At 36.7% G+C, this 15,916-nt stretch overlaps 1 protein-coding gene across 1 annotated transcript in view; it reads right to left on the reverse strand.

Annotated features, from left to right (window-relative positions):
- Positions 1 to 15,916, reverse strand: part of Ube2u (ubiquitin conjugating enzyme E2 U) — a 34,177-nt gene that overhangs the window by 10,503 nt on the left and 7,758 nt on the right. The window contains exons 5-6 of the mRNA XM_076862919.1: positions 14,341 to 14,461; positions 7,296 to 7,344 (exon numbers count right to left, since the gene is read on the reverse strand). Of these exons, the coding sequence (XP_076719034.1) occupies positions 7,296 to 7,344; positions 14,341 to 14,461 (170 nt within the window). The remainder of the gene's footprint in view (positions 1 to 7,295; positions 7,345 to 14,340; positions 14,462 to 15,916) is intronic.

Below are 15,916 nucleotides of genomic sequence, written 5' to 3' on the forward strand. Positions count from 1 at the left end.
TTAATGAAGAGAGAATAAAAAACAATAGAATTTTAGTTTTATTTTTACAGTCTGGTCATTTTCAAAAAAAGGAAAAAAACTAACTCTTTTTTAATCCTCCTGCCTGTACTTTTCCTTCCTTTTGTCAATATTACTATGTTCTAATAGGAGGGCAAAGATCATCATAAAGTATTAAATGGGCACTGCAAAACAGTCTCTTAAACAATTGCATTTCCAAGTATTTTTACTACAAACTTTTTGAATGCAGAAATTCTTAACAATCTATAAACCAAATATTGCTTAGAGATATTTTTCAGATGTGTGAAATCACCAACTGAATGACTTACATAGATGTTTAAATATTAAATGTAAACTATTTTATGCTTGTTTTCTGATTTTTTAAGTTCCTAGCTCTTTGGAAAAAGAAACAATTTTTCAGTTAGAATGAATATTTTAGCATTAATTTTTATAGATGAATCATAGGTACCTTGAAGTAAATATTTGAGTCAATTTTGAAATTAATGGAGCAATATCTAAACGTGTTAATGCATTCATTTGTTTAAGTAACAATTACAGACACCTAGTTTTAAGACTAACATTTTTCAAATGTGTTATTACTTTCCCATTCACACTTAAGTAGAAATCTGAAACTTGGAAAAGATAAATTAATCATTACTATTATTACTTCCAGAGCTGCATGCTGTGATGTACCCCACTAAATGATATACTAAACTAACATTAATTTGCCAATGAAATGTTTCGGCATTTGGCAACAGAGGTAACAAAATGAAAGGCTGCATTATATCTCCTGTGTGGAAAAGCTTGTGATCAATTTTCTGTCACAGATCATTTAGCAGACAACAATGACCCAAGAGGAAGGAAACTGTCAACACACTGTCTCGTGAAAAAAAAATACACCATCTTCAGGCACAATCGTCTCCCTTGTTTTTAGTCTGTTTGAAGACGACCCATGACCTTCTCCCTTCCCCAGGGTGTACTGTTCAATTTCAACTGTTAGCCTTCAGAGGTTTTTTTTTTTCCTTTCTTTTAGAATAATTAAAAATATTTCGCTAAAAGGTATAACAGTAGTTAGTTTGAACATAGAAAACAGAATATCTTAAACATTTGGAAATATTTGCATTTTCAATTTTAGAGGAAATAGCCCCTTAAAATAGGGGAACAGTAATTACATTTTCCTATTATTCAGATAAACTATTAAGCTTACAAGGATATACACAGCACAAAATACTCATGTGTTTATAGTTTCAACCAATAACAGGAATTTATTGAATATTATCATTGACAATATAACTGCAAAAAAGTAGAAGCCATAATTTTGAATTGACCATTAAAGCCTCCTATCTTGCTGGGAAAATAAGATGGAGTAGTGAACAGACGTTTTCTATATTAGCACAATAAAGTGTTAGAAGGTTTGACCCAGATATTTGGAGAAGACAATGTATGAACACTTGAGCAGTGGAAATAACAAAGAAGTTAGAAGAGGGAGGTTTTGTTGCGATTCCATCAGGGCAAAAGTCATTTGGAATATGGATCTAGAAAAACAGTAAGAAGGCACCTTCGGCCAAGGGAACAACGTGTACAGAGGATGTTGGGGTGGGGGAGGGAGAGATGAGAGAGATAAGACAATTGACTATTGTGCAGCATTCAAATTTGAAGTAGTTGGAGTTTCATAAAAATAAGTGAAATGAGGCAGTGCAGGATCCTCAAATTTTATGCAAAGAATGGTTTAGGGCAGATTCAGGTTTGGGGGTTTTTTGTTTGTTTGGTACTGGGGAACAAACCCATAGGCACTGACTCAGTTGCCCAGGATGGCCTTGAACTTGCAATTCTCCTTCCTTAGCCTCCCAAATCACTGGGATTGCAGGAGTTCACACCACTGCACCCAACCTAATTCAGTCATCTTGATTCATTAGGTAACAGAGAGCCACCACCAGTAGTTCTCGAATAGGCAAGTAAATGATGGAATCAATTTCGGAGCAACGGTTTCCTCTGGGGGTAGTATACCAAGTGGATTAATATAAGGTAGACTAAATGTGGGGCAGAATAGGAAACAGAAAAACATATTCATTTAGAAAACACATTCATTTAGAAAACAAATTCACTAATTTAGGCATGAGATAACTGAGAGCTAATAGAATGGGAGTAAAGGCTAGGAGGAGGAGGAGATGAATCTTAAGATAATAATGCTGAGGAAGCTACTCACTGGTTACCTAACAGTGTGAAAGGTAAAGGAATGTTAGGGTCAAATACGCTAAAGCCCAGAAAACTAGTTTTACACCAAGAGAAACTGAAGTAAAATATGAGTTTAATTTTAGACATGGGCTTCAGGTGACAAGAGCATAGACGGATAAGTCAAAATGACCGGTAGGACTGTGAATGAGAAATTGGAAATGGAAAACAGGGATTTGGGTCAAATCAACATAAAGGCTGATGGATGAAGCCATTAGGAGAAACAACCTCTGAAAGACTTAAGTAAGTGTTCAGAAAAGAAAGAACAGAAACCAGCTCATAGTTAAAAGGAGCCAGTGAAGGAACCAGAAAGGTTCACTAAGAGAGGAAGAAAACAATGTCTATTTCATGTAAGCAACTGCCCCAGCTACAACCACAGCCTAATGGCTGAACCTCTGGTTGGAACTTTCCTCTCTCTCATGCCCCAATTCTTGGTATCATGGTTGAGAGCAGGGTCTATAGTCAGCTGAGCTGTGTTAATACCCTCTGGCACCACTACTTATTAGCAGTGCGAATCTAAGCAAGTTACCTAGTCTCTCCAAACCTGTTTCCTCGTCTATAAAAGTAAGAGATAGAACTTTCTCAAGGGGGTGTTGCCAACATTCAATGAAATCATGCATGAGGCAGAGCCAAGTTTAACAGCTCTTCAGCACTTGGTGCAGGCTGGTCTCAATTGCCTTTGATAAGGGCACCGTCATTTCTCTCCTGCTAACTCTACACAGCTTCCTCAACATCTCTCCCTATTCCAGGTTGTTACGCCTCACTGCAAAACCACATTTGGTTATCTAATTCTCCAGGATAAAGTCTGAACACTTACAGGCTGGAATCTGAGCATTTCCAGTCTTTTCTTTTACTAGTCTTATCCCTACATTCAGAGGCTCCATCACATGGAATTCCTGCAGATCCTGAGGATACCGAATACCACACTTCTATTTTTGTTCAAGCTTTTCTATTTAGACACTCTTTCCCTCTATCTGCTTGTTAAATTCTTATTCAACAAGGTTTGAGTCCAATTAACATATTTTGTAAGTGAAGGTTGTCTTATAGTGGACCCTAGTTGCCTCCTCAATAGCTAATTCATTCTCCCCACTTTATGTAGACACCATGCATTCTGGTGAGACTGGCCCATTCCACACGAGAGCCCAAGGAGTTCAGGAACTGTCTGATCATAATGCCTATTTCAGGGATAGTAACTTGACTTAAAAAGATTGAATTAGAGCAAGGTTTATTGTAGCTTTCTAGTACAATATATCTTGATATTGGGGATGTGTCAATCCTTTTTGTTATTTAAGATTGCCTTGCTACTCTAAATCCTTTGCATTTCAAGATGTGTTTTGGAGTCAGCTTATAAATTTCCAGAAAAAAACCCTGCTGATTTTTTTATTATGTTGAATTGAATCTATAAATTAATTTTGAAGAACTGACATAATAATAATATTTAGTCTTTCCCAAGAAACAAATGGTGACTATTTCATTCTATTCCTTTAGATCTTTTATGATTTTCAGTATAGGTATCTTGTGCATCTTTTGTTACATTTTGATACTGTTATAAATTTTCTATTTGTCCACTGTGAATATGTAGAAATACAGTTAATTTTTTTCTCTTGCAGTACTAAGGATTGAACTTGGAGCCTTGTGAATGGTAGGCAAGTGCACTACCACTGAGCTACATCCCAAGTCCCTGATTTTTAAATGTTCATCTTGGATCCAAAGACCTTGCTAAACTCATTTATTAATTTCCAAGTTTTGTATATTCATTTGGATTTTACTATATACATAATTATATTATCTGTGGAAAAAAATGATTTGCAGCAGTCCGCCCTTATCCACAGTTTTATTCTCTGCAGTCTTAGTTACCCACAGTCAACTGTGGGACAAAAATATTAAATGGAAACTTTCAGAAATAAAAAATTCACAAGTTTTAAATTGCACATAGTTTGAGTAGCATGATAAAATCTTGTGCCATTTGGCTTTCTCCACCAGTTTATCCATGCTATATATACTACCTGCCCATTAGTAATTTAGTAGCCATTTTGGTTGTCAGATTGACTGTCACAGTATCTAGTACCTGTATCAAGTAAACTTTACATAATAATTTAATGCTACGTCACAATGCCTATAGCATTGCCCTCACTTCATCTTAACATATGGGCATTGTATCATCTCACAAGAAGCAGCATAGGTACAGTACAATAAGAGATTTTGAAAGATAGAGCACACACATAATTTTTATTGTAGTATAATATCATAATGGTTCTATTTTCTGACTAGTTATTATTGCTAATCTCCTAGTGTGCTTAATTTATAAATTAAACTTTAACATACAGATGTATAGGAAAAACAGAAAAAAATATATAGTTTGGTATTATCTGCAGTTTCAGCATCCCTGAGGCTATTAGAATGAATCCCTGGGATGAAGAGGGATTATTGTTTTTAGCATCTGTCTGTCTCATTTTCCTCTCAGTTATCTAGCAACCAATCCTCCTCTCCCTTTCCTCCTTTGGCTTTGTATGTCAGCTCCTCACACCAACACCTTGATTGTCCTGGCATTCATGATTCATTTTTACTTTTTATTTGAGACATCAACAAGCCTTCCTGTGGGCCAGATCATGGGAAATATGCTTGCTCATTATCCATGCTTTTGCATGTGCTATTCCCTCTGCCTAGCAAGCCCTGCTTCTGTGGTCTACAGATGATTTCCTAGTCCACCTTTAGAAATCACCTCTGGCATCACCACCTTCTGCAAGCTGTCCTTTACATGCTCTTCTCCCAACCCCTGCTAAGACTTAGGAAGATATTTCTTCCTCTGCACTCTTCCAGTATCTTGATCTTACCTCTGTCATAGCACTTATCGTATAGTTTTATGCAACTGAACAATAAACAGGCATGGACCAAGAAAATGCTACATTGCAATATTTCAAAGAGATGGTTTGAGAGATAGATAAATTGCTTTAAATACTGAAGGTTTCTAGAGAAAGCTTAGAAAAAATGAAAGCCACAGGGAAAGAAGTTTCTGCTCATTAGTTTAAATGTGGTTCGCTCTGACCTTAGCATTCCTCAAATTCCTCCCTAGCCATGATCCTGATATTTGCCTTGTGGCCTTCCAACTGCATCCTTTGGTGGAACATGCTTCATATATTTGCCCTGTGGGACACAAAATCAGCCTAGCTCCCTGTATTTTCTTCCCTTCAGAAGTCATCTTCATCCTTGAGTATAAATCTCATGCATGTTACTTGGGGGCATTTCCCCAATGCTGGGGCACAATGCCTTGGCATAGAATATGTGCTCAGTAAATGCATTTTAAATATACGCATGAGTAGCTGCTCTCCCATGTATGAAAACCTGATCCATGAACTGTGGATGGTATCTCATGGGGAAACATCCCAGATGACTAGCACAAGTTCAAGTCACCTTCAATTACTGAACATTAACTGATTTCCCCTAATTATATTCTACCCAGCTGACCAGACTTCACCTGAGTTTTATTATGTCTTTTGTAAACAGTGTTTTAATTGTCTGGCTATGCTTCTAGAATATGTTTCTATATGCAGATCAGTTCTTCCGGTTCATGAAATAATGAGAAGTTCTAAGCCTATGGTGTTAGAACACTATAATGCTAAGAGCAGCATCTCCAAATAATCTCTGAAAGACATCATTGTGAATACACTATTTTAAAACTAAAAACTAGATATAGATTAGCTCAACTTAAGAACAGATATACTTCCAAATATGGTGGGACATGCCTGTAATCCCACAACTTGGGAGGCAGAGACAAAAGGATTGCAAGTTCAAGATCAGCCTCAGCAACTTAGCAAGGCCCTATGGAACTTAGCAAGACCCTGTCTCAAAATAAAAAATTAAAAGGGCTGGGGATGTGGCTCAGTGGCAAACTGCCCTGGGTTAAATTTCCAGTACCAAAAAAAAAAAAAAAGTACCGCAGGCAAATATTGGAATTCATGAATACATAGCAAATTGTATCCTGATATACACCAGGAGTGTAGAATATCTGAAATCTAGATTATTGCTCTGAGTTTTGTCTAAGGTCTTCTCTAGAGAGTTTGGGATGGCACAAGACCCGATTCTGGTGTCATTCATCCTTGGTTTAGTTCAGAGAATCTACTGAAGCTTGACCACAGAAGGCCTTCAGGTCCGCTCCTGCTGCTTTATGAGTTAATGGTGACACTGTATCTTTATGCACTGAAAATAACTATGCTACATATAGAAAATGACTTTTTTATGTTCCGGGGGACTTCAGTGTTTTACAGATGATAAAATAGTGTTTGTGCACTGGATAACAGGTCTATTCTGTGTGGACAATTGAATGCTCTGGACCACATTGACACATTTAAGGGACAGCTATGCCTCTACTGAATTCCAACCTAGTGCACTGTTCACTCACTAGATTATACATTGTCTTCCTGCAAGTTTCCAACACTGTTGCATAAACTGAAGGCCCTTAAGTTGCCTAATTTCCCTCTTATTTAGAGCCAGTGAAGGAGCTGAATCAAGCCCTGTTTCAATACCAGCTAAGTGGCTGTTTTCTACTTCTGATCCGTTAACAAGGTAAAGTGGGTGGAAATGCACAGGAAAGCAAAAGCTGCAGAATTGTATCTGAGCTTCTGCCTATACCCATTGAGGTGCTCACCACAAAATTGGTGTCACACTGTCAGGTTATCTCCCAAAGGTACAATGGCCTCAACCCTATCACTATTTTCCTATAAACATAATCTTCTCCTAAATTTCTTAAAAGTTTTACGGTTTACAATGATTTGTGCTCATTCTGTTGACAACAAAACCTTTTTCCTTTTCAAAATTAAAAATAGAATAATAGTTCAGTTCATATAACTACATTTAATTTAAATTAATAGAAAGAATTCAATAATTTCCATATTCTTCCTGAACATATTTTTTAAAAGCAAACACATAAAGTAAAAGCAACACCTAACTATTCCCTTTTCCAAGTTAAAAATAATTAAAATTTAGTGATTATAGAAAATATAAGCAGTTTAAATCAATTTTCCTTTTGGTAAATAAATGGACAGAGAAGTATATAATGAAAAGCTTACCTGACCAATTTATCTTGGTCTTGAGATAACTGCATGTCATCATCTTTCACTGTAAAGAAAAAGATGAAAGGATTCTGGTTTATTTGGAGATTGAGTATATGGCTTTATGTGCACTCTTTCCAAAGTCTCAATAAAGTGCTAATAAAGGAATAAAAAATAAGGCATAAAAAATCTCAAGAAGCTCAAAAGAAAAATGACAAGAAAAATCTTCAAGATGGAAAGAAGATGTCAAGTGGTAAATAACTATCTTTAAAATTTGATAACTATCTGTATGATGAGGGGATGCCAATAACAAGCAAGTGAAATTGGACTTCAGAATTTAAGAAGTAACTCGGGAACTGAAGCTACCTGCTAACTCTGAAAGGAGGAGTGAAAGACAGAGCACAGTCCCCTCATCCTTTGGGACCAGATGACCCCTCTCCAGGCATGATGGATGATGCTTACTATCTGTATAGGAAATTTCCAGTCTCTGGAGAAGATACCTCTTGAGCAAGGGAAACTCAGGACTGGCAGATACTAAACACAGAGCGGGAGTATGGTAAGGGACAGAAAACCAGGAAAATAAGATAATTCATACTGAACAGCAAGATCCTGACCCTTTTCCTGTCCATCTCTCAGAGTATAAGCACCTCTCTCCATTGCCACAGACTGGAAGATTTCTCTCAGGAAAAATAATCAAGCCTAAGTAAACGGTCAGATTCTCCCTGAATAACAGCTAGATGATGAAACAAAACCATCAACAAACCTAGTTCGTATGCAGAGCTTCCAATCTTTTAAGTAGACCATTCATCCCCCAAAACAAAAGCCAAATGTTTTCTCTGATAAGCGGATGTTAATCCATAGTGGGGCAGGGGAGTAGGGAAGAATGAAGGAACTTTGGTTTGTGTAGAGGGGAGTGAGGAGAGGAGTGGGATTGTGGGGATGGGAAGGACAGTAGAAAGAGACAGACATTGTTACATGTAATCATATACATGTATGTTTACACAAGTGGAGTGACTCTGACCATGTACAGCCAGAGGAATAAGAAGTTGGTCTCCATTTGTGTACTATATGTCAAAATGCATTCTACAGTAAAATTAATTAATTAATTAATTTAAAAAATAAATAGACCATTCATTATATGTTCATCATATGAATGGACAAATTCTCACAAATGTTTTCTGAGTGCCCAAACTGACACGCTGTGTTGATAATTAAGTCTCAGTGTAACCTGTATAAGCACAGACTCCCCCCTTGGCCAGTGGCTCATTTTCTTTCAGGAAAGTGGGTCCGCCAGAGGCATGACTCCAGTGCTGAATAAAGGCTGTGCTGCTCTGTGAAGTTTGCACCTGGCTCTGTCATTTTGTGCTAACAATTTTAAGAACTAAAGAATCAGATCAACAGATCTAATGACCCAATCATAGGAGCTATAAGAGGAGACAAAAGAGAAAATGGGGGGGGGGGCGGGGCAAGGAATTCCAAGAGAACTTTCTGGAACTGAAAGATAATATTTTGATATTTCAATAGCTTATCAAATGCCCTGTACAGTGAATGGAAGGAGGGGTGGGGAAACAACAAAAAATACAACTAAGTAACATTGTCAAGAAATTTTTAATCACTGGTAATAAAAGATTTTAAAAGCTTCCAGAAATTAAGAATTATGTGTGAAGAACTGGACTACTGAATAACATCAGATTTCACAAAAGGAACCCTAGAAAGTAAAAGAGAATAGTGTTTCTACATTTTTGAAAGAAAGTTATTTCCAAACTAAAAGGCAGCTAAGCCATGAGCATATAAGAGTAGAATAATCACAGAAAATAATGGAAAAATATATTTAGACCTTCTGTAGCAGGAAGTTTCTGGAGAGTGTCCTCCGAGAAAATGAAGGAACACACCAATGAAAGGAAAATGAGGCATTGAGCAAGATTTCCAACCCAGAAGGCAGACAAAAGGAACATTCCAGCACACCTGCCGGAAAACTGCCAATCCGGAATTAAAAGAGGATGAGATATTCCAGGAAGGAAGTGAGGAAAGTGGAACAGATCCAACATTGATTGACTCCCTGGGTTAGAAAGTTTATGGGAAGAATAGAGGGAATGTTTGTAAAAAACAGAGAATGGAAAATCAAACCATGTGTAAAAGAAAAGAAAGCGCTTCATTCATGGCTTATTTGTGATGAATATTTAGTCATATTAATGTAACCAAGCTATTTTAGGAGGAAGAGAGAGAGAGGAAATGTGGGAGAGAATAGCAGCATAATAGACAAATCTTTCTATTTCATAAGACCACACCTATAAATAATATCTAAAATTGAAAACTTAAGAAATATTAGCACAGAGTAAGCCTAGAAATGTAGTGGTCAGTGCTGGACATATCACTGCCTCTAGGGGGCAGCACTCAAGGATAAAATATGTGAGCTTCTGAGGTTCGCTTTCTTTCAAAAGAATCGATTCCTATTATATGTTCCTCAAAGCTATAAACATAAACTTCTTTGATAGAAAATAGATATTTAACATTTTTAGCTATAGAGACTTCGCTAAAATGTTCCTGGACTATCTGGTACACTAAAATACAAACAGGGAAAAAGAAGTGTATAGTCACAGCAAATAGATCCACATGCTACCACCCTGTTAAAAACAGGTTTTCTGTATCTCATGATAGCTGTAAGTAACAGGACATTTGTAAAACTACTGTAATCATTGGTTCTGAATGACAGCATTAAAACTCATGTTCTTTAGAGAGAAAGCAGTGCTATTGGACTGTTTCTTTTCCCTGGACATCCAGGTGGATAGGCATTCGTACATCTAACAACAAGAACAAAAAAATTATATGTACTCATTCTAAAAATCAAAACAAAAAACAGAGCTAAAACCTTATGAGACATCACTTGCCTCATTTGTAGAGGCAATTTTCTTTAAAATTTCCCTGTTGTTAAGAAGATTTTTTTAAAAAAATAGTGAACTAATTTGGAGTTTGAGCTGGAAAAGAATCAAATGCTCATCACAATGTTTTTCTAGCCATAAGCAGAACAGAATTTATTTGCATAATTATTAGGTTCTTAAAAGTTTAATGTAAATTAGCATTATATTCTTCTTAATATTTCTATAATTCCCTTTGTCCTAGTATTGACTCATCAGCTAGCTATTGCATTACAGGTTACTTAGACAAGTGTCTGAAACTTATTAAGATGATTTTCTTTATTTGTCAAAAGCTATAGAAATATACCTGGCTAAGAAAAAAAATCTCAGGTTTGGCTACCATTATTCAGTTTACCCTCATATTTTCCTTCAACCAAAAATTTTTAAAATTCTTTAAATCTTATGTTTTTTTAAAATTTTTTTGTAGTTGTAGATGGACAGCATACCTTTATTTTATTTGTTTATTTTTATGTGGTGCTGAGGATTGAACCCAGTGCCTCACATGTACAAGGCAAGTGCTCTGCCACTAAGCTACAGCCCCAGCCTTAAACCTTATGTTTTAAAATAGCAAAACAACCATGGCAAAGAGAAAACAAATAGCCATTTGACCATATAAGCACACACAAATCACAATTCACAAGAACAAATTTATAAAAATCCATAGAGGTCAAATAAAATTCTTTTGTAACAAATTGGGAAGAAACAATACTCAGAATCTAGAAGGCAAAGTTGCCATGCATTCTCTCCTTATAGACCTTCCCTCTCCAAGTTTTTGTAACCTGAGTAAAGTATAAGTCTAAAGGTACTTGAAAGGCCTCCATGCTCAACTCTTAAAACCAAGTAAGAACTTCTTTGATGACGCCCCTGAGAAACAGTCATGTAACTACTAAATAAACACCAGTTATAAAAGAAAAGCATTAGTGATAGGGGATCTGTCAGTCTGACCTTGCCCACTATTTTAAGTTACTTGAATTTTAAGAGAATTCTTCTTCATGTTCAGCCAGCTGGGAGCTGATGGATTTTACCATTCAGGATCGGCAACTATAATGGTATTTACTTCTAGGAAAGACCAGTTAGGTACCCAACTGGCTATATAACTTATTGTGCAAAGTGGTTACTGCAAGGGAAAAGGAGTACTAGAAATCATTGCACCAGGACTGGGCCAGGTAGTTAGGGGTATATGAACACTCTAAGGGAGACAGGCACATGGCTAAAGGAAAGGAGGCTATCAGGACATGGGAAAGTCACTGGGCCACCACCCATTGGGTCTGAGCTCAGAGCTTGGTATCTTCTTGTCAAGGCAAAGACCTAACTAGCTATGCAGATGTCAGGAAAGAGTTTGGAGAATGAGAGGCATTTGCATCTGCATATCAAATACCAAACTTAGCTTAGGATAACACAATTTATTCCAGATACTTGATTATGAGGGAAAAAAATCTCAAGTGTATTCCAGATATATTTTGACATGGGGCTGGGCCAAACCTGTAAATTCTGGACTTCACTGATTACAGTTTAGAAGGGATAGGAAATATGACAGACTTCTAACTTCAATGTAGTCCTATACTTCAGTTTTAGGAGCAACACAGAAGAAATCTCTTTTTCTGTATTTCTCTTCAAAAATTTGAAAACAGCTTTTATCATTGCCTTTGATTTTCTTTCTTCCATAGGCTATACATACACATTTTCTTCAGCAGCAAAAACCATGATGTTATAATTGAGCATATAAGTAATGTACATAAGGACCACCAAATCAAAGTAGGGTAAAATGATTATGTAACAAATACTTAGTAAGAGGATACTTTCCTACTACTAGTTTACATTAAGCAAATATCTCCCCACAAGAACTTTTTTGTAAAATTAAGTTCTTCTATCAAGTCAGTCTTCCATTCTGTACTTGCAAATTTTAATTTTTTGACCCTAAATGAGTGATTTTACATTTGTTCCATTAAACTTGGAAGCAACGGGAAAGTGGGAAGGCCCAGGCTGAAGCCCTGACTCTGCAGCTTAGGTTAATCAAGTCATCCTTGGATTCCTCACTGAGGAAGAGAATGTGAGGATCAGATGATTACATGTGTTTGAAAGTACTAAATAAACGACAAAGTAAAATCTGGATCTAAGTTCATGCCTTTTTTTTCTCACTCATTCTACAAAATTTTTATGCAATACCTCCTATCAGACACTACTCCAGGCTCTGAGGAGAGAGCTCTACTCTATAATTAATGACTATCAAGATGACACAATTAGTTGCATCTTGTTTCTTGTTTACACAATTAACTATCTGTTCCAGTTTTGTGTCATTTAAAACTGTGATAGTTTTCCTATGCTTTCCCTAGATCTCTGTACTGATATTTTAAATATGTAACATGAGAAAGGATTCTACTAATATTCTAGTAGACCATTTCCCCAAAGGTTACAAGTAATTAATTCTTATGGGATGCAGTTTCCAACAGAGACATACTACCATCTAATTTAGAGTGAACAAGTGTCTGCCACTTACTCATTCCTGATGCGTAGCCACTGTCTCTACTATATTAGGACACTCTTTCTCTATGAAGCTGTGGAAAATTTTCTCTTCCTGGCACCCCACACTACCATTCCTGGCCCAGCCAAGATGGCAGAAGCAAGTAGACACTTAAATACTCTATTGTATTTCCATACATTTCACCAACATACATAAGTGAATTAAGTGAAAGCTTCCAAACTATTTGGTTTATCACTCATTTCCTGGGCAGTGTGGTAATGTGAGCAGCTTTTCTGGAAAGCGTGCTGGCAAAGTTGGAGAACTGAAAGAAATAAAGGCTGTTGTCTACCTGTGGAGGACAAAAGAAAGGACTGACCTCCATCAGGTATCTTCTCTTTTCTTTCTGCAGGGAAAACCCAAAATCTATTGTACAAAATCATTTATTGCAGTAAATTCTTTAGAACCAGTTTTGAAAATAGTCACTCACCAGAAATACTGATATAACTTTGTTATATAGAGTGTTTCTTTGTAATGCTAGTACTATTGGCCTCAGTGGAAGGTTATGTGGTATATATCATTTCTTTATTCATCCCACAGATATTTACTGAAAGCCAGTACTAATCTCCAGAGGATACAGCTTCGAATGCTACAGAATATTGGTAGATTCAGAAATGTGGTCCAAGTGAAGCAGTACTGCTCTCTGTGTAGAGATTAAACTAAAAAATGTCAGGGAATGTTTGAGAAATTCTGAGAAAACCAAGACATATTTGGAGATACTGGGAAAGATGCCTGATCGATATTGTTTGATTTGCATCAGACCCCAAATTCCTGTAGAAGAGAAGGAGTTGAACTTGGCCACAATTGTACAGACCTAGCTAATGGACTAGGGGCAGGGATGGGAGTCCTAGAAGGGGACTGGAAAAGAGACAATAGAAATAAAAGAGAAAAAACACCAGTAAAGGTCAAAGCCCAGTGGCTGGGGAGGTAATGATGCCAGCTGCTATGCAAAGTAGTTGTGTGCTACTTATTAGGAGGAGGGACAGAGATACAAAGGGAAGAGCAGTTCTCACCTGTGGGGAAAGCCCTCCGAGTTCTGCTAACTGGAGAGAAAGCACAGGAGCAACAGAGCCAAAGTCAAGGGTCAAAGGGAGTATACCAGGGTATCAGAAAAACACTGGACATTAAAGCAGATTTTGGAGAGCTTCAGGTACCAATTCCACGAGCCTATTAGAAGGAATACCTGGGAGAGAATGCTCCAGAAGAACATGCTGAGTGTTTTGTTAATCAAGAGGAAAGTACTCTCACTTGAATAACATCTAGGGTACTGCAGGTAAAGTCTGGGAAATATCCATTACAGATATGAGTTAAAGATATCCTATTATGATGGGTAGGCACCATCCATTCTTATGACCTTATCAGATGATTCTGGGAAGAATCTGCTTCCATAACATATAAAGACACCGAACTTCCCATCTTTGCTGATTTTTAAAAAAGGATCACTGATTAGACAGACAAAAAAATTATAATAGAAGAGATCTTAGTATCATTTCATTACTGAAAATGGAGTAAATAGGCCCCTCTATAATATTCAAATATTTCCTTATATAACAATTATTTGTTAGATCATTTATTTGCTATAAATGCTCATTGTATAAATGATAGTTGACAAATAACAAGCCTTCCTTACGTTTTAATGGCTCCTGGAATAGCTTTCGAATTATTTTTCTATACATATATTCATCTTTAATCAGCATTTGGGCCGCTTGCATGTTCACTGGGTTTTCCAGCACTGGGTAAGAAAGCATAACCTAAAAGAAAACACACAATGTATGTGAGTTTTTAAAGTAAACTTTTTCACAGCACAAAAAGACAAACAAATACATACAGCTCTCAACAAGCATATTTGTATAGACCTAGAGATCAATATAAAGATAGCACAACAGAATCTGTACTCTGAAGAAACTCTTGATCTATCTTGGCTTAAACTAGGATGAGAGCGAGTTAAAAGTTCTTTCCTATAACATTTCTTTCTGTCGTATAAATTTAAATTGGATTTACGCGTAAATGGAAATAAACATTAAGGAATATTGAAACATCTCTGTACATGGGTCAACACATTTTAACACAAGATCACATTAGATACATGGATAAACAAGCACGTTTGTGCTTGCTCACACGTCGATATCCCTCCAGGTCATGGTTAAGACCATATCTGTAGTAGTAGTTTTCTATTGTTGCTGTAATAGTTACCACAAATTTAGCAGCTTTAAAATGGCACAAATTTATTATCTCACATTTCTGCTTAGGCTGGTTTCACTTTGGATTTAACAAGATTGAAATCAAAGTGATTGCGGGGTCTCTTATCAGATGATTCTGGGAAGAATCTGCTTCCAAGCTCACTCAGAGGGTGAAATGAATTCAGTTCCTTTCTGGATTGTATTTATTTTTACCGGCTGTTACCTGGGAGCCACCCTCAGCTCCTAGAGACCTATCTCCAGTCTCTGTAGTGAACTCTGAGGATCTGAGACCACAATGGAATGACAAATTTTCTTCTCCTTGGAATCTCTCTTACATTCCCTTTGCCCACATCCCCTCTCCTTCCACTGCTTTTCTTTGACTCTTCTGCCTTCTTCTTCTATTGCTGAGGGTTCATGATTACTTTGGTCCATCTGCATAATCCAGAACAACCTCCTATTTTCAGGTCAGCTGATTAGTAACCATAATTCCCTCTGCAAGTGCTTTCACAGTAGTACTTAGTCTAGTGTTTGAATAACTGGAGGATGGCAGTCTCAGGGGGAACTCTTTAAAAATTTTGCTTACTGCAGTATCTGTGCCCTCGACCAAATGAGATCAGTGGGAATTAGAAATGAATAGTTCTGCTAGACCATGATTTGTTTATCTGGCACCTCAAAATGATCTTACGTCAAACTGCAAGTATTTATTCAATAATTCAGTATTTTGAACATTATGTGACATGCAAACTCTATAATAAAATTAAAAATACTACAAATTATGCATTACTAATATAATACTTATTTGTAGATGTAGAACAAAGTCAATCATGGTGGCTTAAAAGTTATGGAAATTATGGCTATCTTTCACTAATGAAAGCAATCATTTGACATCTGTTATTTCCAAAGCAACTAGCATTGTCTGCCATTACTTGGATTTTCCTGTTTGGAAAACACATTTAAGCCATATTTCCAAGAATATTAAATCACCAAAATAAGGATTCAGTGTAGATCGTAATATACCTTTGCCGC

The sequence above is a fragment of the Callospermophilus lateralis genome, chromosome 7, assembly GCF_048772815.1.
Source record: "Callospermophilus lateralis isolate mCalLat2 chromosome 7, mCalLat2.hap1, whole genome shotgun sequence".
Taxonomy (NCBI): domain Eukaryota; kingdom Metazoa; phylum Chordata; class Mammalia; order Rodentia; family Sciuridae; genus Callospermophilus; species Callospermophilus lateralis.